Source organism: Adiantum capillus-veneris, chromosome 26, assembly GCF_014529385.1.
Source record: "Adiantum capillus-veneris isolate H3 chromosome 26, ASM1452938v2, whole genome shotgun sequence".
NCBI classification, from domain to species: domain Eukaryota; kingdom Viridiplantae; phylum Streptophyta; class Polypodiopsida; order Polypodiales; family Pteridaceae; genus Adiantum; species Adiantum capillus-veneris.
This window is the reverse complement of record NC_140956.1, coordinates 86,135,522-86,156,901: the sequence shown is the minus strand read 5'-3', so window position 1 is coordinate 86,156,901 and position 21,380 is coordinate 86,135,522. Positions and strand designations below refer to the sequence as shown.

Below are 21,380 nucleotides of genomic sequence, written 5' to 3'. Positions count from 1 at the left end.
TTTCTTCTTACACACATCCTCTAATGCAAAATTTTATTTGTGTTACGAGGTTATAGAGCTTTTGGAAAAATCTTCGAGGACAGATGCTGCAAATCCTCGAGAATAAGTGATCATATGAGGTGAAAGGTACTACATCGCTCCGCTTTTTCAAATCACATCGTTTTCACAGTGAAGCAATCAAGGCAGACTAGTTTCTCATATGTTTTACCTTTTCTTTATCTTCTCTTTACCATAGTTTGCAACCAGCTTATTTTGATTTTCAATTGGTTCAAGGCTAAGTTGAGGCAAACCTTTCCAAGCACTTCTTATTAGAGAGTTAGCAAATCTCTCTCTCTCTCTCTCTCTCTCTCTCTCTCTCTCTCTCTCTGTATATATATATATATAATAGAAGTATTTCTTGGTCTACAATAATAGCCAACTATCTCACAAAAAATGAGAGTGTAGCTAATGAGGACGGCCGGGCGCTGGGATTGGCGTTGGTGTGTCCTAGCGATGAGCTCCGGCCGGTCGCCACAGACTCTTCCCTGCCGAGCCGAGCAACCGGTCGCGTGTATGCCCGTGAGCCCATTTAGTCTGAGCATTGCCTGCATGGCCATGGCCTTTCTTCAACCGCTGGGGCCCAACATGAAGAATGTTGAAATTGCTCTTCTATGTCAAGAAACACGTAGATGTCTCTCATGCAGAATACCTAACAAGGAGAACATTGCAGACTTGTGACTTCGCAGGCTCCCGGTTAGTCTGCTTCAACGTGCTCCACGCTTTGAGGAACTGCATTGCACAAAAATCCGTCGACCATGGAAGACAGATTCATGATGAAATCCTGCAAAGCGGCTTATTGTTTGATGTGGTTGTCTCAAACACCCTGCTCAACATGTACATCAGATGTGGAAGCTTTGAGGATGCATACAAATTATTTGAATGTTTGCACGAGCGAGACATAGCTTCTTGGAATTTGATCATTGAAGGATACAATAAATGTGGGCGGCACAAAGAGGCAATTGCACATTTCTGGGATATGAACAGAGCTGGAGTGAAGCCAAGCAAAATCACCTTTCTCAGTGTTTTGAAGGCATGTACTGAAGTAGAGTCTTTGGAGGATGGCAAGGCAGTTCATGCTGCAGTGAGAGATGAGATGAATTCGGATGTCTTTGTGGAGAGTGCAATCATTGGCATGTATGCCAAATGTGGGTGCATTCAGAAGGGGCGTCAACTCTTTGATGAAATGCAAGAGCGAGATGTGGTCTCTTGGAATGTGATGATAGGAGTATATGGCCAGATTGGGAAAGTTAAGGAGGTCAGCTCTCTCTTTCAGCAAATGCAAAAGGAAGGCATACCACCAGACAATGTGACCTTTGGGAATTTGCTTAAGGCATGTACCAATGCAGCATCGTTAGACTTAGGCCAAGAAATGCACAGCTACATGGTCAAATGCGGCGTGTACTCAAGCTTAATGTTTGGAAGTAGCCTTGTAGATATGTATGCAAAGTGTGGAAGCATCAGAGATGCACGAGTCGTGTTCGATAAGCTTTCAAGTAGAGATGTTGTAATATACAATGTTATGATTTCTGGTTATGCAGAGGCCAGACTTGGAGATGAGGCATTCAAGCTTCTCTTTCAGATGGAAGATGAGCACATGAAGCCAGACAGGGTCACTTTTTTGTGCTTGCTGAAAGCATGCATAGGTCTCTCTTCCGTAGAGCTAGGAAAACAGGTTCATGTGCACGCCATAGTTCATGGCTATGGTCTTGACATGAAAGTCATGAATACAATGATCGACATGTATGCCAAGTGTGGAGGCATTGCACAAGCACGCCAGGTGTTTGATGGGCTACCTAAAGATGATGTGGTAACATGGACAGCCATGATTTCTTGCTATGTGCACCATAGACAGTTTGACGAAGCCTTTAAACTCTTCTGGCAGATGCAAGCAGAGAAATTGCAGCTAAATGAAGCTGCATATGTCATTGTCCTCAAGGCATGTGCTCAAACAGGCGCCTTAGAACAGGGTCGTGAAATTCATGAGCTCATCCGGGAGACTGGTTTTCAGACTACTATTCTTGTAGAGAGTGCATTGATAGATATGTATTGCAAGTGTGGGAGTGTAGATCTAGCCCATCGCACGTTCAATCACATGCCCAAACATGATATTGTTTCATGGACGTCCATGCTTACAGGCTATGCTCAGCATGGGCATGGCTTAGAGGCACTTCAAATAGCAAAGAAGATGCTGGCAGAGGGCTATAAGCTGGGCCGCATCACAACTCTGGCTGTCCTTTCTGCATTGAATTACATGGGGCAATTTGATTATGCCCTGTCCTTCTTCTGCTCCATGACTCGAGATCATGGCATAGTACCCTCAGGTGAACACTATGCATGCATGGTGGATCTTCTTGGACGGGCCGGGCACCTTGACAAAGTGGATCTCCTATTGCAAAATATGCCATGCCAACCAGATGCCAAGGTATGGACTGCTTCACTAGGTGCTTGTGGAGTACATGGGAATATGGAATTGGCAAAGCTTATATCGGAATCCCTTTGCACTGTAGAGCCGCAAAGTACAGCAGCTTTTGTGTTGCTTTCAAACATGTGCGCCCGGTCTACCATGGAGGAAAGTTTGGCTACAATTGTAGATTTTGAAGAAATTGAGGTGGACAGCAACTACGTAAATTGCACCTAGCTGATTGTCATATTCTTTCACTATTATTCATATCTTTCAATAAGGAAGATAAATGGAGCATTGTATACTAAGAGGGTAGCAGCAGGTCAAACGGTACGTGCCCCCCCCCCCCTGCGCGACTAAATCGGACTCTGTGCATCTTTGTGAAAATCAAGTGAGTCTCTTGGCACCACAGGCTGCTTGCTAGGGGAACCCCAAGAGTGAATCTTGGTGAGAAGAAGCTCCTTGCAGTGCTCGAAACCCAGAAGTAGTCCACAAACTGTGTACTTGTCCTCTCACTGCCAACTAAATCGGACTCTGTGCATCTTTGTGAAAATTAAGCGAGTCTCTTGGCACCACAGGCTGGTTGCTAGGGGAACCCCAAGTGTGAATCTTGGTGAGAAGAGGCTCCTTTCAATACTTGAAACCCAGAAGTAGTCCGCGAACTGTGTACTTCCCTAGCAAAGCCTTGCTTAATGAGGCAAGATCAAGGAGCCCAAAACCACCTTGTGCGGTAGGTAGAGTGATGACCGACCTTTGGTGTGTGCAGGTTGACCATCTCTGCCAGGCCATAAGAAGTTGCTGATGAGCTTCTGTAGCTGGTCTATGCAGGAACTTAAAATGATCCAACTCGAGGTAATCTACCTCACCTTCGCCAAAAGCCCTGGTTGGCCACCACAATAGTCCTCATCAAGGAAAGGTGAGCCAAGCTCCAATGTACAAGTTTTTTCGAGATGCTGAGGAGTATGGGGGCAATTCTCTCCTTTGGTGTCAAGTCAAAGCCACCCAAATATCGCAGTGTGTCCCTAGGGGGATTTATCTGAAGAGCTCATCAGGGGACTAGTTGGTGGTAAGTGTCCGAACAATCCATCATCTTGTGCCAATTTGCACCGGAATTCGTTCAAAAAGTCTCAAGAGCATGCTGGCCTCTTCTCAAGTTGGCCTACTTGCCATCGAAACACAATGCAATGTCATCAACAAACCTGGGTTGAGCAACTGCTTCTCTTGTAGAGGCTTTTGTAGCACCCTGTTCGATAGAACTTGTCAATACAAATGTTGGCCTTTTCTCGGAAATCAAAATCTGACTATGATCAGTGGACTAAGATGCTGCCACTCCTGTGATCTAGGCTTCAGAGAAACCCATCCTCAACATGGTTCCCCTCACGAAAGCTCCAATCAACATGATCGTAAGCTTTCTGGAAGTCAAGTTGCAAAATCATAAGCTCCTCACTCCATATACAGGCCAAAACTGTGGCCTCCCAAAAGGTGAAGATGTTTTTATGGATGCTACGCTCCTTGACAAACCTAGTGTGTGGCACGAATCAAATCTCCAAGGAATGGTTGGACCCTCGCACTCAAAGAGTTTGCTAGAATTTTGTAGGCTGAGTCTTAGATTGTGATAGGCCTTCATTGTTGATGTCATCTAAAGAACCTCCCTCTTTGGGGATGAGATAACTGAAAGCTTTCGATAAGCTGTGAGGTATCATAGCCGCAACTCACAATATCTCATAAAAAATCTTTGGGGGGTGGGGGCATCCTCTCCAAGGCAGCTTTGGCATGACAAAGCCCTGAGTGGATCTGTCACAAAGAGACGACGTGTATGCCCGAGAGCCGGAACCCTAATTGCTGCTGAAACCCCTTATTCTGGAAACCCTAACCCTAAAACCTGCAAACCCTAAAATCTGCCAGAAACCCTAAAACAACAGAATTTGCATAAACTAGGTTCCAGCAACTCACAATATCTCATGAAAAATCTTTGGGGGGTGGGGGCATCCTCTCCAAGGCAGCTTTGGCATGACAAAGCCTTGAGTGGATCTGTCACAAAGTGATGACGTGTTTGCCTGAGAGCCGAAACCCTAATTGCTGCTGGAAACCCTAACCCTAAAACCTACAAACCCTAAAATCTGCCAAAAACCCTAAAAAAGTAGAAACCCTAACCCTAACCCTAGGGAAGTAGGACTGAATCTCGGAATTTGCGGAGACATGATGATGTGGCACCGTATGGCAGGATCCGCTTTTTGCGGCGCAATTCACGACAGCCAGCAATGATGCTATTTGCTCTACGCAATTATCATGAGAGAGAGAGAGAGAGAGAGAGAGAGAGAGAGAGAGAGAGAGAGAGAAAGGAACTTTGCTTTATTTTTTATAAGCTTGAGAGAGCTTGAGAGAGAAAAAGAACCCTTGCTTTATTTTAAGCTTTTGGGGCTCTGCTTTTGGCATCCCTTGTAAAATAAATATGTGGATTGGGCTCCCACTCTGCAGAGCATCTGGACGCAGAGTCTGAGAGTGAGACCCAACCACTCTTGTACTTTGAACACTAATTAATACAAAAAGAAATACCGAAAGGGGCGCCAATCTTTGGGGCTAATATCTCTAGGCACGGAACTCCGTCAGGCAGTGCAAATCTATTGTGAAATGTGAACTGTTTTGAAGTGGTTATTTGGTGTTGTCGTGATTGATTCTTGACTTGGAGTGTCCAAGTCTGTTACAGTTGTATCACAGCACGGCTGATTTCTCTTCTACGGGAAATCTGATCCCAATTTTTTTTCCGCGGCACCTATGGCTTCACACAAAGATTAGTCGACTCCCTCTACATCCGGAGATGCGGGCAGGGATTACAACGAAGATTCCGGCAGAGAGTATGGCCCGTCTCGGCCTAGTCAGGCAGAGCAACGAGAGATGAAACGTCGTCAATTGATCGGCAATGCAACAAAGATGATGCTCAGTTTTGCGAAGGACCCAAAATTGGCAAAATATATGATCGAGACTTCTTTTCAAGAAGTGCAGGAGCAGTTGCAGAAAACCAGAACAACACCCCTGAAACCCGCTCTCAAGAAACCTCTCAGAGAAGGAATTAGAAGAGGTGGTTGATGCACAGATTGCTGAGCTTTTTGACGCGCAGAACAAAGCTAAAAAGCATGGCAAAAAGCAGAAGAAAGGCACCGACTTCTCGGGTTATTTGGGTCGTTAATCGACATTTGATAAGGCAAAGAAACAGAAGAAGTGTGTTCGATTTGAAGGAGTACCCAGTTCTTCTTCTTCTTCTTCTTCTGACAGTTCTTCTAGCTCTTCAGATTCGAGCGAAGAAGACAGAAGAGGCAAAAAGCGAAGCAAGAAACAACGCTTCGGAAAGGGCAAGAAAAAAGGCAAAGAAGTCTAGATCTCGCCCAGTGAGTGATAGTTCTACTGAGGACTCGTCTACAGACAGTTCAGACTCTGATGACGACAACTTTTATGCGAACAAGAAGAATTTTTATAAAGCCAACCTGTATGACTTTCTGGAAGATAAAAGAAAGAAAGTCAGAGAATTTAAGGAAGGTGGACAATCGATCAAATTTGACACTTTTCAGGATATAAGATGCTTCGAAGGCTTTGTCTTTTATACAACAGTTTGACATCGCTTTCGCGGGAGGACGCTACTCATAGCACTCCAAGATTTGGAGAGCCGCCTCTTATTTTAAGGGGAATGCTCGAACTTGGTCGTCCACGCTTCTTTTAAACAAGACTGCGCCAGTTAAATGACTGAAATTTAAGAAGCTTTTTATTTCTTCTTGGCTGACGCAAGAGTATGAACGCGATATACGAGCTGCTTGGAACCATCTTCGGATGACCAAGAGAGATACAGTGGATGCTTATTGCGAGAGATTCTGGAGCTCTTTTCTACCCGCCTCTTCATTCAAGAAGATCTCGTTCAGAGAACAGATTGAGCGATTTACCTTGGGTCTACCTACAGAGATCCAAGATCACTACTTGGATTAGAAATCAGCTTCTATTCAGAAGTTGATGAGTCGTGCAAAACGGGGTTTTGCCATGCACTCTGGCAGTCTGACCTACCCCACCGATGAGGTCATGACACCAGGAGCCGAACAGACTTCAGCGAATGAAAGTAGAAAGAGAAAGAGCAACCCAGAAAAGAAGGATGCACGACCCAAGCTTACTCCGGAGGAGAGAGCTCGCTTCGTAAGGGAGGGGAAGTTCTTTGGATGCGGGGAACATGGACATATCTCCGCAAAGTGTCAGGTAAAAAGGCATAGAAAGAACAAAATGACAAGGACGACGACATGCCTGAGAGTTCGAGAGCAGTTCAGGAACGTGGAAGAAAAGGCAAGATGAAAACAAGACTGGTTCCTGATTGTGTGGGTACCAATCCCAACACCATGGACAAGAGTACAGAATTTTGCCGAGCTTGGGGCAAAGTGAAAGACCAAGAGGCCCTGATCTTCTTTGATGGAGGAGCAAAGGCCAACTTCATTTCACCAGAATTGGCGGCGCAACTCGAGATCACTCCCGATCGGATGGGACCACTTGCGGAGGCTGTTCTAGCGGCACCCGACATGGACGTAGCCATTACACCTGTCATTGGCAAACTTCGGTTACATTGTCAGGGGTATTTGGGGCATGAGGACTTTTTCGTCATCGTTCCACCTGTAGACTGACACGCAATCTAAGATTGCCAATTCAGTGGTTTTAGATTTATTGAAGTCTTATATCTCGGATCAAAAGACTCAATGGGGAAAGTACTTACCTTTGGTGGAATTTGCCTACAATAACACGATACACTCTTCGATGGGGAAGGCGCCATTTGAGATTGTTGAAGGTGCTGCGAAGGTTCCACCCTTCCTAAGCACGAAAGATAAGATTTTTGAAGCGGATGAATATACGCGAGACTTAGATACGGCTTTTGCCAAGGTTCGCGACGCTTTGTAGAAATCTCAAGGACGACAGAAAAAGGCAGCAGCAGATCGCCATTGTCGCGACTTGAAATTGAAGGAGGATGATTGGGTGCTCTTACGTTTGGAGAAGGCACGCTTGAGAAAGAAAAAGGGAAAGGAGAGGCTTTTTCCAAAGCTTAGTATGCGATACTACGGACCTTTCCAGATCTCTGAAAAGATAAATGATGTCTCCTTCCGACTGAAATTGCCTGATACTTGGAGGATTCAGAATGCATTTCATGTGAGACTCTTGAAACCTTTCAAAGGTGATGTGCCTGATGATGGGAAGCCTGATGAGCAACCTAAAGTGGAAGAAAACGAGGAGATCCTTGCTCCCATAAGGATACAAAGAATAAAGGTAAAGTCTGAAGGCAGTTCTTGGTTAAGTTCAAGAACTATCCTGCATTGGATGCGAAGTGGATGGAGGAGAAGGACCTGGTAGATACTCCTCAGATTGTGAAACTTTACCTCGAGGCTTTTGGTTTAGCATAGTCTGCTCCAAATGGAACCCATAATTCAGCTTGGCCGGAGATCTGGTGCAGTGGGATGCACAAGAGGGGAGTCACTCCGCTCCTTTGTCAACAGATGCCTTGATTTTGATATTAGAGTCACTGATGTCTCTTTGAGCTTCCTGGATACTGAAAGCTGACAGTATTTTGCTGTATTACTTTATGAAATGGAATTCCTGAATATGATACTGATTTGTTCTTGACTTCTTTTTAAGTACAGGAACTAACAGACCAAATGACTGTAGCATTTTGGTCTGATTGATCTCAAATAGATATGGTTGCAATAGGGGTTAGTCAATCGGACATCGATGAGGTCCCGATTGGATCTAGATGCGATTTGCCAACTACATTGCTGATAAATCATTGTCTAAGATCCGAATGAATGTTGAATGTCATGTGATGTCCTGTGATGTGACTTTTTCATTGTTCATGTGCTAGATGTGTGTTCCTAGTACGTAGGTACTAACAGTTAGTGTCTGCTAAGACGGTTTATGGCCTTTGTCTGTTTTGCAGGCATAATCGAGGGCGATTACAATGCTTTCAAGAGGGGGGTATGTCACAAAGTGATGACGTGTCTGTCCGAGAGCCGAAACCCTAACTGTTGTCGAAAACCCTAATTCTGGAAACCCTAACCCTAAAACTTGCAAACCCTAAAATCTGCCAAAACCCTAAAATAGAAAAACCCTAACCCTAATCCTAGGGTAGCAGGGTTGAATCTCGAAATTTGCGGAGACATGATGACATGGCACCGTACGGTAGAATCCGCTCTTTGCGGTGCAATTTACGGTAGCCAGCGATGATGCTTTTTGCTCTACGCAATTATCATGAGAGAGAGAGAGAAAGGAACTTTGCTTTATTTTTGATAAGCTCCAGAGAGCTTGTGAGAGAAAAAGAACCCTTTCTTTCATTTAAGCTTTTGAGACTCTACTTTTGGCATCCCTAGTAAAATAAATATGTGGATTGGGCTCCCACTCTGCAGAGCATCTGAACGCAGAGTCTGAGAGTGAGACCCAACCACTCTTGTACTTTGAACACTGATTAATACAAAAAGAAATACCGAAAGGGGTGCGAGTCTTTGGGGCCAATATCTCTAGGCATGGAACTCCGCCGGGCCAATGCAAATCTATTGTGAACTGTAGACTGTTCTGAAGTGGTTATTTGGTGCTATCGTGATTGATTCTTGACTTTGAGTGTCCAAGTCTGTTTTATAGGATCCAAAAACTCCAACTCAAAGAGCGGCCTCTCTAGCCCATCACACGAAATCGTGAGTAATCCTTCTTCTAACATAAACATAAACAAATACTCTGCCAAGCACCCATGGGCTTTGAAGGCTACTCTGTAGACAAGGGGTTGTCGATAAAGGATGTAGCAATCTCTTAGACCTCTCACGGCTCTTGAGCTAAGGAGCCATCTTGCCTTATAGCTGGCAAACTACAATGATAGAATGCCACGGTCAAGTGACCTCAAAAAACTTTGTATCTATTCTGCATCTACTGTGATGTTTGTCGATGGAAGGTAAAATCATGCCTCCTCTCCTCGACCTCCTTGATCTCTTGCTTGGCATATCCAAGCTAAGTGTGACAATTTGTTGTCTGGCATGGCCAGAAACGAGGAAGAACAATAACAAAGCCGAAATAGCAGCTGTTGTAGGCTCGGGCAATCCAAGTGAGAAATCAACAGCAACAAACTGCAAAATCACTGAACTTTGACGCGAGAGAGAGAGAGAGAGAGAGAGAGAGAGAGAGAGAGAGAGAGAGAGAGAGAGAGAGAGAGAGAGAGAGAGAGAGAGTGTACACGGCATGGCAGAGTTCCGCGCCCAAATGCACTGCCCCAAAATATTGGTGCCCCTTTCGGTATTTCTTTATTATTACTCGCTGCAAAGTACAACTCCCGAGGGTCCTATGCTCTTAAGACTCTGCATCTAGATGTCCTGCAGAGTGAGGCCCTGGGGCCCTTTTAAACTTACAAGGGATGCCCAAAAGAAGAGCCCCAAAAGCACTTCTCTCAAACGTATTAAATCCCAAAAGCATTTGATCATCAAAGGCTAGCATGGAAACTACCAAAAAGAGCGAGCATAATTTACAAAAATCCATACAGCCTGCCATGTCACAACACCAACACAAAACGCAAAAAATTTATAGTCTTGCCATGTTATCGTGTGAGTGGGATATACAAAATCCTTTCTCAGAGTTCAAGCTTCTCTCTTTTAGGATTTTGGGCCCCTTGGCTGCTTAGGTTAGGATTTTAAAATCCTAACCCCTTTTTAGCCCCCCTCATCCACAACTTCTGCAAGTTCTTCCTGGATGAGTTTCTCCTTGTCCTCTCGGCCACGTTCCTTCCAGTTGGGCACGCCATGTCACTTTGTGACATTCCCCCCTCTTGAAAGAATTGTAATCGCCCTCGATTACGTCTACAAAAACAGCCAAAGGACAAAAACTCTCTTCAGGGGATAGTAACTCTATGTACTCAAGCACTAGACTCCACCAATCCGGCACTTCTAGAAAGACGTCAGTCAGTGAGAAATCACGTTTTTATCAAGGGTCTCAAAGACAAATCATGATCATTGTAACCATTTAGCAATCACATCCAAACCGCGCTGATCTTTTCACGGATGTTTTGATCTACTAAATCTTATTACTATCAGATTCATATCCTCTCATTTCAAGAAAGAGAACCATGCCCATGACTATCCACAAGATAATACATCTACATAGCATGCAATTCACAAAATTAGACACTTGGCTCACATTGAATACCGTGTTTCAACCATTTAATCTAGCTATCTAATTCGGTTCAAAATTTTTGATGCACCCAGATCACTAGATCACTGTGTAGCCATCTCATCCTTTCGGAACTCTTGATGTACTCACAACAGTATCTAGTCATCTCATCGAGATAGACATCTTGATATACTAGAATATTATTCATCTCTCATTCACTCAGCCATCACATCTAGATCTTGTTGATCTCTAATAGATGTCTAGATGCATTAAGTTCAAATCATTCATCGAACAAAATGCTAGAGACATTTCATCTTTCTCTACATGAAAATATACATATGAAAGAGAACATGTTCTCAATTGAATCAAGGAAATTTCCAATTCAGTGCACATACATTTATAAAGTCATTCCACAAAATAATGTCAATATCCCTAAAATCTCAACGAGAAATTAGTGACATTATTCAATCTAGGCAATCTTTGACAAAGAAGTGAAATGGCGCCTCTCTCGTGCAGTCTGCACTGCACCAGATTCAACTTGCTCATTCATCGGTAACTTTTGGTATAGACACTGATAATAGCCCAAAAGATTCAAGGTACAACTCTCTTTGAAGAGAATTTGCCTTGTACACACATGGTTGCCCGGTACACACATACCCGCCTTGCTGGACTGCTTGACGTGGCATTGCCGTACAGCCTCCCGAAAATCATGACGGAAATCACGGACATGCTGACGTGGCAGACTGCGTATGGAAAAGCAGCGTTCAACTTTTATTCTACGCAACATGCTGACATGGCAGATTGCGTATGGAAAAGCAACGTACAGCTTTTATTCTACGCAAATTCAACAAGAAAGAGTGGGAGCTTTTAATTGACTTGCTTTATTTTTATCAAGCAAGGTTAGAAAGTCAAAGAGGCTTTATATTTTTTGAATGCTTTTGATTTTGAAGCTTTTGGGACAACTTTTAGGGCTCTGCTTTTGGCATCCCTTGTAACTCTTTATAACTGTGGTTTGGGTTCCCACTTCTCAGAGCATCTGGACCCAAAGTCTGAGAGTGAGACCCAACCACTCCGTGTACTTTGTGCAACATATTAATACAAAAAAGAAATACCGAATGGGGGCCAGTCTATGGGGCCGATATCTCTAGGCACGGAACTCCGTCGGGCCGTGTCGATCAATTGTGAACCATGAAGTGTTTTGAAGTGAATTCATGTCGTGTTGCGGTAGAATCTTGACTTGGAGTGTCCAAGTCTGTTATAGTGGTATCAGAGAGCGGCCAATTTCTCTTCTATCGGGAAATCCGATCCTTTTTCTATCGACACTTATGGATTCAGATAGAGATCAGTCGACTTCCTCTGCATTCAAAGATGCGGGAAGAGATCGCGAAGAAGATTCACACGAGGAGTACGACCCGCCTTGGCCTACTCAAGTGGAGCTTGAAGAGATGGAACATCGGAGATTGGTTGATGATGCGACAAAGTTGATGATGAATTTTGTGAAGGACCCTAAACTTGCAAAATTTTTCACCCAGACGAAGTGCACTCACAGTGGCGGCAAACCATGGAGCCACCCCTCAAACCGGTGCTGAAACAACCTCCTCCACGGAGGATGTTTACAGAGCAAGAATTAGAAGAGGTGGTTGATGCACGGATTAGCCAGCTTTTTGACGTGCAGAACAAAGCCAAAAAGCACGACAAAAAGCAGAAGAAAGGCAATGACTTCCCAGGTTATTTGGGTCGTCAGTCTACATTTGCCTCGGCAAGAAAGCAGAAGAAGCGTGTGCGAATTGAAGGAGTACCTAGTTCTTCTTCTTCTTTTTCTTCTTACAGTTCTTCTAGCTCTTTCCGCTCGAGCGAAGAAGACAAAAAAAAAGCAACGCTTTGGAAAGGGCAAGAAAAAGGCAAAGAAGTCTAAATCTTGCCCAGTTTCGGACAGTTCTATAGAGGACTCGTCTTTGGATAGTTCGGACTCCGATGACAACAGATTCTATGCAAGGAAGAAGAATTTTTATAAGGCAAACTAGTATGACTTTTTGGAAGATAAAAGCAAGAAAGTCCGAGAGTTTAAAGAAGGTGGACAACCAATTAAATTTGACTCGTTTTCTAGATTTCGAGATGCTTCGAAGGCTTTGGCCTTCATACAGCAGTTTGACATAGCTTTCTCTGGAGGACGTTACTCAGAGCACTCCAAGATTCGGAGGGCTACCTCTTACTTCAAGGTAAATGCTCGAACTTGGTGGTCCATGCTTCTATTGAACAAGAAAGCGCCAATTAAATGACTAAAATTTAAAAGGCTTTTTATTTCTTCCTGGTTGACTCGAGAGTACGAACGTGACATATGAACTGGTTGGAACCATCTTCGGATGACCAAGAAAGATTCATTGAATGCATATTGAGAGAGATACTGGAGATCTTTTCTGCCAGCCTCTTCATTTAAGAAGATCTCGTTCAAGGAACAGATTGAGCGGTTTACCTTGGGACTTTCTACAGAGATACGAGATCACTGCTTAAAGCAAAGCCAGATTCCATTCAAGAACTGATGAGTCATGCAAAATGGGGTTCTGCCATTCATTCAGGCAATTTGAGTTACCCCACAGATGAGATCATGACGCAGAGAACCGAACAGACTTCTAACAATGAGAGTAGAAAGAAGAAGAGTAACCTAGAAAAGAAAGAAAAGGATGCATGACCCCAGCTCACTCTTCGAGAGAGGGTCAACTTTATCAAAGAAGGGAAGTGCTTTGGATGCGGGGACACTGGGCACATCTCTGCGAAGTGCCCTAAAAGGCACCGAATGAACAGGATGAAGAAAGGTCAAAGAGTCGAAAGCAGCTGAGGAACGTGGTAGAAGCCCGAACCGAATCAAATGAATGAAAGTACAAAACTTTGCCGCTTTGAGGGAAAAGTGAAAGATCAGGAAGCCCTCTTTTTCTTGGATGAAGGAGCCAAGTCCAACTTCTTTTCACTTGAATTGGTGGCTTGATCTGGAATTACGCCCGATAGGTTGAGGGCATAGGCGGACGTAGTTCTACCGGCACCCGGACGGGATGTTGCCATTACACCGATCATTGGCAAACTTCATTTGCAATGTCAGGGGTGTTTAGGGCACAAGGATTTCTACGTAATTCCTTTGGGAGGTTGTGATGTCCTACTCAAAATCCCTTGGTACCACAAGAACAACGCCGTGGTTGACTATCGGGCCGAGAAAGCGACTTTGACAAATGAAGGGCACAAACATTGTACTTGAGGAAATTTAGTTTCTTTACTTTCTGGAAAGTACTGAATGATGATAAAAGGTCGAATATGTTTTGAACTCGGAAAAGAATGCCAAGATTTTCTCCACACTCATGCCGATTGCTTTTCAGAGGGTCTGCCAGGCGAGTTCCCACCAGCTCGTCCGGAGGATCATACCATTGATATGATACCTAGAACTACACCACCGAATTGGCCACCTTATTGTGTGAGTCGAGCCCATAGATACACTTTTTGGGACACATTGCCTCAGTAGAGCAGAAGTGCAGAAGGACCCGGCCAAGATAGAGACTATTCGTAATTGGCCCGATTTGAAGAATGTCCATGAAGTTGGAAGCTTCTTGAACTTATGTTCTTACAACCGGCAGTTCATCAAAAACTTTGCAGAGGTTGCTTACCCCTTTGCATTTGTTGACATTGAAAGGAGTTCTTTTCTCCTGGGGACCCATTGAGGTGACTGCCTTTCAGAAATTGAAACATAATTTGACTACAAGACTAGTTTTGACTTTGTCAGATTTGCAAAAGTTGTTTGAAGTATATTATGATACTTGTGGTCGTAGTCTGGATGTGGTCTTAATTCATGAAGGCCATGTCATTGCCTATGAGAGACAATTGTTTTCAACGCCAAAATTGACAGTACAGATCTAAGAGAAAGAGCTTTTGGTGGTTATCCATGCTCTTACTCAGTGGCGACATTACCTACTCGGAGCCAATTTTACGGTTTTCACAGATGGTTGGAGTTTACGGTCACAGAAGCAGCTATCGGAAAAGCAGAGGCGGTGGGCAAACATCTGGTCACACTTTTTACTTTCGGATTGTCCATGAGCACGGGTAGAAGAAATTGGTGGCAGATACTTTGTCCCGAAAGCCGTTGGTTCTGGCTATTTCCGCAATACATCATAGAAGCCTCGAGGATATGGTCGGTCAATACGCCACAAATACAGATTTTTGTAGATTTATTCAATTGAATACAAAATGGGGAGGTAGTAGCGGAATATTCCATTTGGGATGGCTACTTGATAAAGAAAACGATGTTGTGCGTTACACAGCCGTTGAAGGAAAATGTTCTAACCGAATGCCACTGTCCACCTTTTATGGGTCACCGCGGCATTGTTACCACCTTGAAAGGGGTGGAGAGATACTTTTGTTTGGCCGAGACTCAAGAAGGACGTGGACAATTTTTGTACGCAGTTGCTTGGTATGCTAGAAGGTGAAGTGTTGACAGGCATAAAGCACATGGATTGTTACAGCCTTTACCCATAACCCACCCGTCCGTGGAAAAAGTATTGCAATGGATTTCATTTTTGATCTCCCAAAAACACAGCGGCACGATTGTTTATGGCCCAAATTCAGATTACGGCATGGCTGAGACGATTGTCTTCGATAGAGACCCCAGATTCACGAGTTTGTTTTGGAAGGCTGTTTGGGAGAACATTGGCACGCGGTTGCAGTTCTCGTCATCATTCCACCCGCAGACTGACGGCGGGCAATCAAAGATTTCTAATTCAATGGTACTGGATTTGTTGAAGTCTTCTTCTTTGAATCTGAAGACTTCATGGGAAAAGGGTTTTTACCTTTGGTGGAATATGCCTACATAAACACAATTAACTCTTTGATGGGGAAGGTGCCATTTGAGATTATTGAATTTTCTACGAAGGCTTCACCCTTCCTTACCACGAAAGATAAGATTTTTCTTTGAAGCCGACCAATTCACGAGGGACTTGGACTTGGTCCGGAAGGCTTTGCAGAAATCTCAAAAAAGGTAGCAGATCGACATTGTCGCGATTTGAAATTGAAGGAGAACGATTGGGTGCTCACATCTTGAGAAGGCACACCTAAAAAAGGGAAAGGAGCAGCTTTCTCGAAAGCTTAGCATGAGATACTATGGACCTTTCCAGATTTTTGAAAAGATAAATGTTGTCTCCTTTAGATTAAAGATGCCTGACCTTGGAGACTTCACAATGTTTTCATGCGAGTCTCTTGAAGCCTTTTAAAAGTCGATGTGCCCGATGATGGGGAGCCAGATGAGCAACCCAAATTGGAGGAAAATGAGTAGATACTCATTCTAGAACAGATATTGACACAGAAAGATAGAAAGATAAAAGGTAAAGCAATAAGATGGTTCTTGGTTAAATTCAAGACATACTTCGCATTGGATGCGAAGTGACTGGAGGAGGAGGACCAGACATATACTCCTCGGATTGTGAATCTTTACCTGGAAGCATTTGGATTAACATAGTCTATTCTAAATTGGAACCCCGAACTCAGCTTGGGCGGAATCTAGTGAATGGGTATGCACAAGAGGGGAGTCGCTCTGCTTCTTTATCAACAGATTGCCTCGATTTTTGATACTAAAATCACTGATGTCTCTTTTGAGTTTTAGGGATACTGTGAGCTGACAATATTTTGCCGCCGTATGAATTTATGAACTGGAATTCGCGAACATGATATTGACTTGTTCTTGACTTGTTTAAGTGCAAAACTGATAGACAAAATGGCTCCAGCATTTTGGTCTGAACGATCTCGATAGAAATGGTTGTAATAAGGATTAGTCAATTGGGCATCTGTGAGGTCCCAAGTGGATCTAGATTAGATTTCTAAATACGTTGCCGATAAATCATGGTTTGAGATCCGAATGAATTTTGAATATGATTTGTCATGTGATGTCAAGTGATGTCCTGTGATGTGACTGTCGATTGGTACATGTGCTAGATGTGTGTTCCTAGTGCGGCGGTACTAACAGTCAGTGTGTCTTCTAAGACAGTTTATGGACTCTGTGTGTTTTGCAGGCATAATCGAGGGCAATTACAATGCTTTCAAGAGGGGGGTATGTCACAAACTGGTGATATGACTGCCCTGTACACACATGGCTGCCTGGTACACACACACCTGCCTTGTTGGACTGCTGACGTGGCACTTCCGTGCAGCCTCCCGAAATCATGGCAAAAATCACGGACATGCTGACGTAGCAGACTGCGTACGAAAAAGCAACGTGCAACTTTTATTCTACGCAAATTCAGCAAGAGAGAGAGGGATCTTTTAATTGACTTGCTTTATTTTTATCAAGCAAGGCTAGAAATTCAAAGAGGCTTTATCTTTTTGCGAATGATTTTGATTTTAAAGCTTTTGGGGATCTGCTTTTGGCATTCCTTGTAACTCTTTATAAGTGTGGTTTGAGCTCCCACTTCCCAGAGCATCTGGATGTAGAGTCTGAGAGTAAGACCCAACCGCTCCGCGTACTTTGTGCAACAGATTAATACAAAAAAGAAATACCAAAAGGGGTACCAATCTTTGGGGCCAATATCTCTAGGCATGGAACTCCGCCGGGCCGTGTCGAATCAATTGTGAACTGTGAGTTGTTTTGAAGTGAATTCCTGTTGTGTCGCGGTAGAATCTTGACTTGGAGTGTCCAAGTCTTTTACAACCAATGTCACATGCACATGGCTCTATGTGCCACGTGGATATGCTTCATCGACTTGCAGGGCCAATTTTTCCCTTCGTCCTAGATAGAAGTGTCTAGAATCTTAGGAGGATAAGTACTGGCAATTTTGTGAGCTTGTTCGCAGGACTTGCATGTCCGGACGAGTCCATTAGATTAGGTTTTCCAATTTTGGAACCCTTTTGCATAAATGGTTTGTATACGTGTTTTGACAGATGTTATTATACTACGGTGGGCATCTGGCATGATGTGCATGTATTTTTAGGTTAAAGGAATTCAAGGAGCCATTCCCGTGGCAGTCGGATTTCCGAGTAGGCAGATGCGCGACAGTTTCACCCAAAACTGACCCCCCGGCCAAACCTTTTATTAAATCATTTTTATGATTTATTTTTTGCTTCCTGGTGGAGAGTTTGCACTACTAAGCCTAAGGGAGTTTATAACTTTATTTTCAGTCCTATAAAGGAGACCATCCAGCTAGCATTTTCACTCAGTTGTAGATAGTGCTAGCATAAGGAGCAAATCCACCCAGCATTTTTTGCTCAAGATCAGCCTAGCGTTTCTGGAAACATCAGTCGGTGTTTTGGTTTTCAGCCCTTGCGCCGCAGTTCCCAACAAATCACCCAACGTCTTTAGATTTTAGCCCATCTCCCTTGCCGGAAAGCTGCTCGGATCTAGCTTTGTGTGTTTCCCCTTGCGGTCTGGTACTTCGGCAGCCATTGAGCCTTTCCTCGACCATTCCCTCACCGGCATTGAGTGCTCCATTGTTGTCCATCGTGGACAACGTTGAGATCTGCGTTTTTAGCTCTTCATTCCTCTCACATCTGGAGCACAATCCAGCCCTAGATCTACCCTTGGTGGGCATCTGCAATCCCACATCGAGAAGGATCCAAAGGTGCATCAAATCAGCCCCGGAGGTGCCTCGTCTTGAGGAGTTACTGCGGTGATATTCACCATTCGAGTCAGTAGAGTCTGCACTTGAGGTACTGCATGTGTGTACATTCCATTTACGTAATCTAAAGCAACTACCACCTCGGCAATGGTATGGGGGGCGCTTGAGAGGGTTGGTTGGGACCCCATTGGGTGTCATTTTCCTTTGCTCTCTTTCTCTCTGTGTCTACATATCTCTACCGCACTCTCTCATTCCCTCTTTTTAAGGAAAGTAAAAGGAATCATCATTCAAGCTAAAATGAATCACTAAAGCAAGGAAAGAAAGAAAAGGATTTGTGGAAGTGTAGAACCTAGATCTTCACCATATTCAATTTCCTTGCACCTGACAGCCAAAAAGTACCCTTGACTAAATTATTTGGTGGACCTAGATTACCTTTCTGTTCTTTTCTTGAGACCTTTGACCTTTTGGTAGACTTGTTGGCCTCTCTGTCCTTGGAACCTCAATCTGAATCTGTGGAATCCTCATAAATACCAGCTGATCCCCTTTACTTTTCTTTCCTGGTGTCCTAGGACCTGTGGATAGTGTAACAAACTTGGACACCCCAAGTCTAGATTCTACCGCGACACAACAGAGATTCACTTTAAAATAGTTCAAAAAGACGACATGGCTCGGTGAAGTTCTGTACCCAGAGAGGTATTGGCCCCAAAGACTGGCGCTGCTTTTGGTATTTCTTTTCTATTAATCTATGTGCAAAGTACAAGGGCCCGCGAGTGCTCACTCTCTGTCTCTTTGTCTAGATACCCAAAGAAGTGAGCCCCTGAGGCTTATTTATTCTTACAAGAGATGCCCAAAAGAAGAGCCCCAAAATCTTTTAGGTAAAAGCTTCTCAAACTCAAAAGCAATTGTAACCCAAAAATGCCATATTTAGCCAGCGTAATTTCTAAAAATCCGTGCGTACTGCAACGTCAACAACTCAGTGCATTTTACAGACATCCTACCACGTCAGCAATTAGTGGATTTTGCGGAGAACTGTATGGCACTGCCACGTCAGCCTGTCAGCCCATTTTTTGAGCTTTCTGCCATGTGGTATTTCTTGCCGCAGGGTGTGTGTGTCCGGGGGCCTACCATGTCACCAGTTTTTGACATACCCCCCTCTTGAGAGAATGGTAATCGCCCTTGATTACACCTACAAAACAGAAAGAGGCCATAAAATGTCTTAGTAGACACTGACTATTAGTACCGATGCACTAGACACGACACATCTAGCACTTGTACAAGACAACAATCACATCATCAGACATCACAGGGACAAATCACATGCAAATTCATTCCAAATCTTAGACATGACCAATCGGCAATGTATTTAGTAATCACATCTAGATCCATTCCGGACCTCATTGATACCCGATTAACTAATTGTAATGGAATTAGCTTATTAACTTGAGAGTAGTGGAAATTAAAGAGAGTACTTTTGTGAAATTACTTTGTGAGCATAACGAATGAAAACAATGGTAGCAACATAAACATAGCATTTACTTAACTTGGCATGAACAATACTTTTGCAAGAGAGAGAATTTAGAGAACATGACAATAGTTGAGGACTGGATTTATGTGGAGCTGGTCCCCCCTCCAATAAGCATTCGTATTATGGTTTCTCCCATCAAGAGAGATTTGTTACAATACAATCTTTGTGTTCCTTGTGACCTAGGTGATGCGATGAAGATGGAAAGCTTCATGCATCACGAGCATAACATAAACATTGTGGAAAGCATTAACTATCCCAAGCCTCAGTCCTAAGACCTCAAACACCTTAGAAGGTAGAGAGACATGCAGGGAATGAGGGTAAGGAAGAGGAAGAAGAAACATTTCATAGGAGAAATAATTAGTTCCTCACTTATCATAACTCTTCTTGCTAGCATACATAATAGCATAGTAATGAAGATGGAGAAGATGGCAAGCTTAAGCATTGAAGCATGGCTCTCAACCTCTCTACTTGCTTGGATAAGGAGAGGGAGCTCTTGCACTTTGCACTTCACACAATGAGAGTGTATGTGTGTGTGTGTGTGGGAGAGTATACCCGCTAAATAACCCCCTACTTGCTTTGGTTGACCCCCCCTTCTAGCTCATGCTTGAAGCTCATTGGACCCCTCCAGATTTAGACAATCACAAGCAAGAGTTATACCAAGCAACAAGGGTAGCCTTGGGACAAGTGTCCCCCTTTCCCCTTTGAGAGAGAGGACTTGATAAATGTAGAGACAATTAATTAAATCTTCTAAATTATCATTGGACCGCTTGGGTGGCCAACCAATAGGCTTTGGGCACACCATGAGGGCAACATGAGGAGGAACTTGACAAGTGTCCCTTATTCTTTCTTTGTACCAAGCATGCCTTGTGTGAGTGTGTGTGTGTTCTCTCTCATCCCCCCTCTTGTAGGGCTCACCCCCTCCTTGTAGAGATTAGTGGTGACTTTTTGGCACACCTTATCTCAAGCACCGTAGTCAAGAAGTATGACAAAGAACCTCAAGCTTGGGTGGTGTTCCCACAAGCACCTCAAGCTCCCTATCGGTAAGAACGCAAGCCTTAGTCATCAAGCACGACAAGCACCTCAAGCACCTTATTCATCAAGTAGGATAAGCATCTCAAGCACCTTAGTCATCAAGCACGGCAAGCGCGTCAAGCACCTCAAGTACCTTAAGCTTGGGATGGGTTTCCACCTCAAGCACAACCCTAGATTACCTAAGGTCAAAGAACTTTTAACACTAACTATTGGAGGTCTTCAATGAAGCTAACCCTAAGGTCTTTATGCTCCATTGGTTAGCCTTGATCTTTTACATACCATCTCTCATTTGGGTCTCTTTACCATTGGCCCCATGTTGAGATAGATCTATAAGCACATGTCTATATCTTAACCCTTGTTCCCATTTATTCTCCCACATTAAATGATCAGTTTAATATGAGAAAATCATTTGGGTTGGTTAGATATTAAATTTTATGACATTACCTTGCTTGGGAGACATAGCTGCTGCAATCATGTCCGCTCTTTAGTCTATTTCATTCTCCCAAAGTAGAGTGACAAATTCTACTTGGTGTTGATGTCGTCATCACAAACATGATTCTAAGCATGCATACTATTTAAATTTGTGCACAATTAAAAAGAGAACTAGTCTTATAAGACAAATGAAGGTACTACGGGAAGCATGTGC

At 43.7% G+C, this 21,380-nt stretch overlaps 1 protein-coding gene across 1 annotated transcript; it reads left to right on the top strand.

The window, feature by feature from the left end:
- The first annotated feature begins 435 nt into the window (after positions 1 to 435).
- Positions 436 to 2,744, top strand: LOC147423781 (pentatricopeptide repeat-containing protein At4g13650-like). The gene has a single exon (XM_086501950.1). The coding sequence runs from the start codon at positions 632 to 634 to the stop codon at positions 2,675 to 2,677; it is 2,046 nt and encodes a 681-aa protein (XP_086358076.1). The 5' UTR covers positions 436 to 631; the 3' UTR covers positions 2,678 to 2,744.
- Positions 2,745 to 21,380: the final 18,636 nt, after the last annotated feature.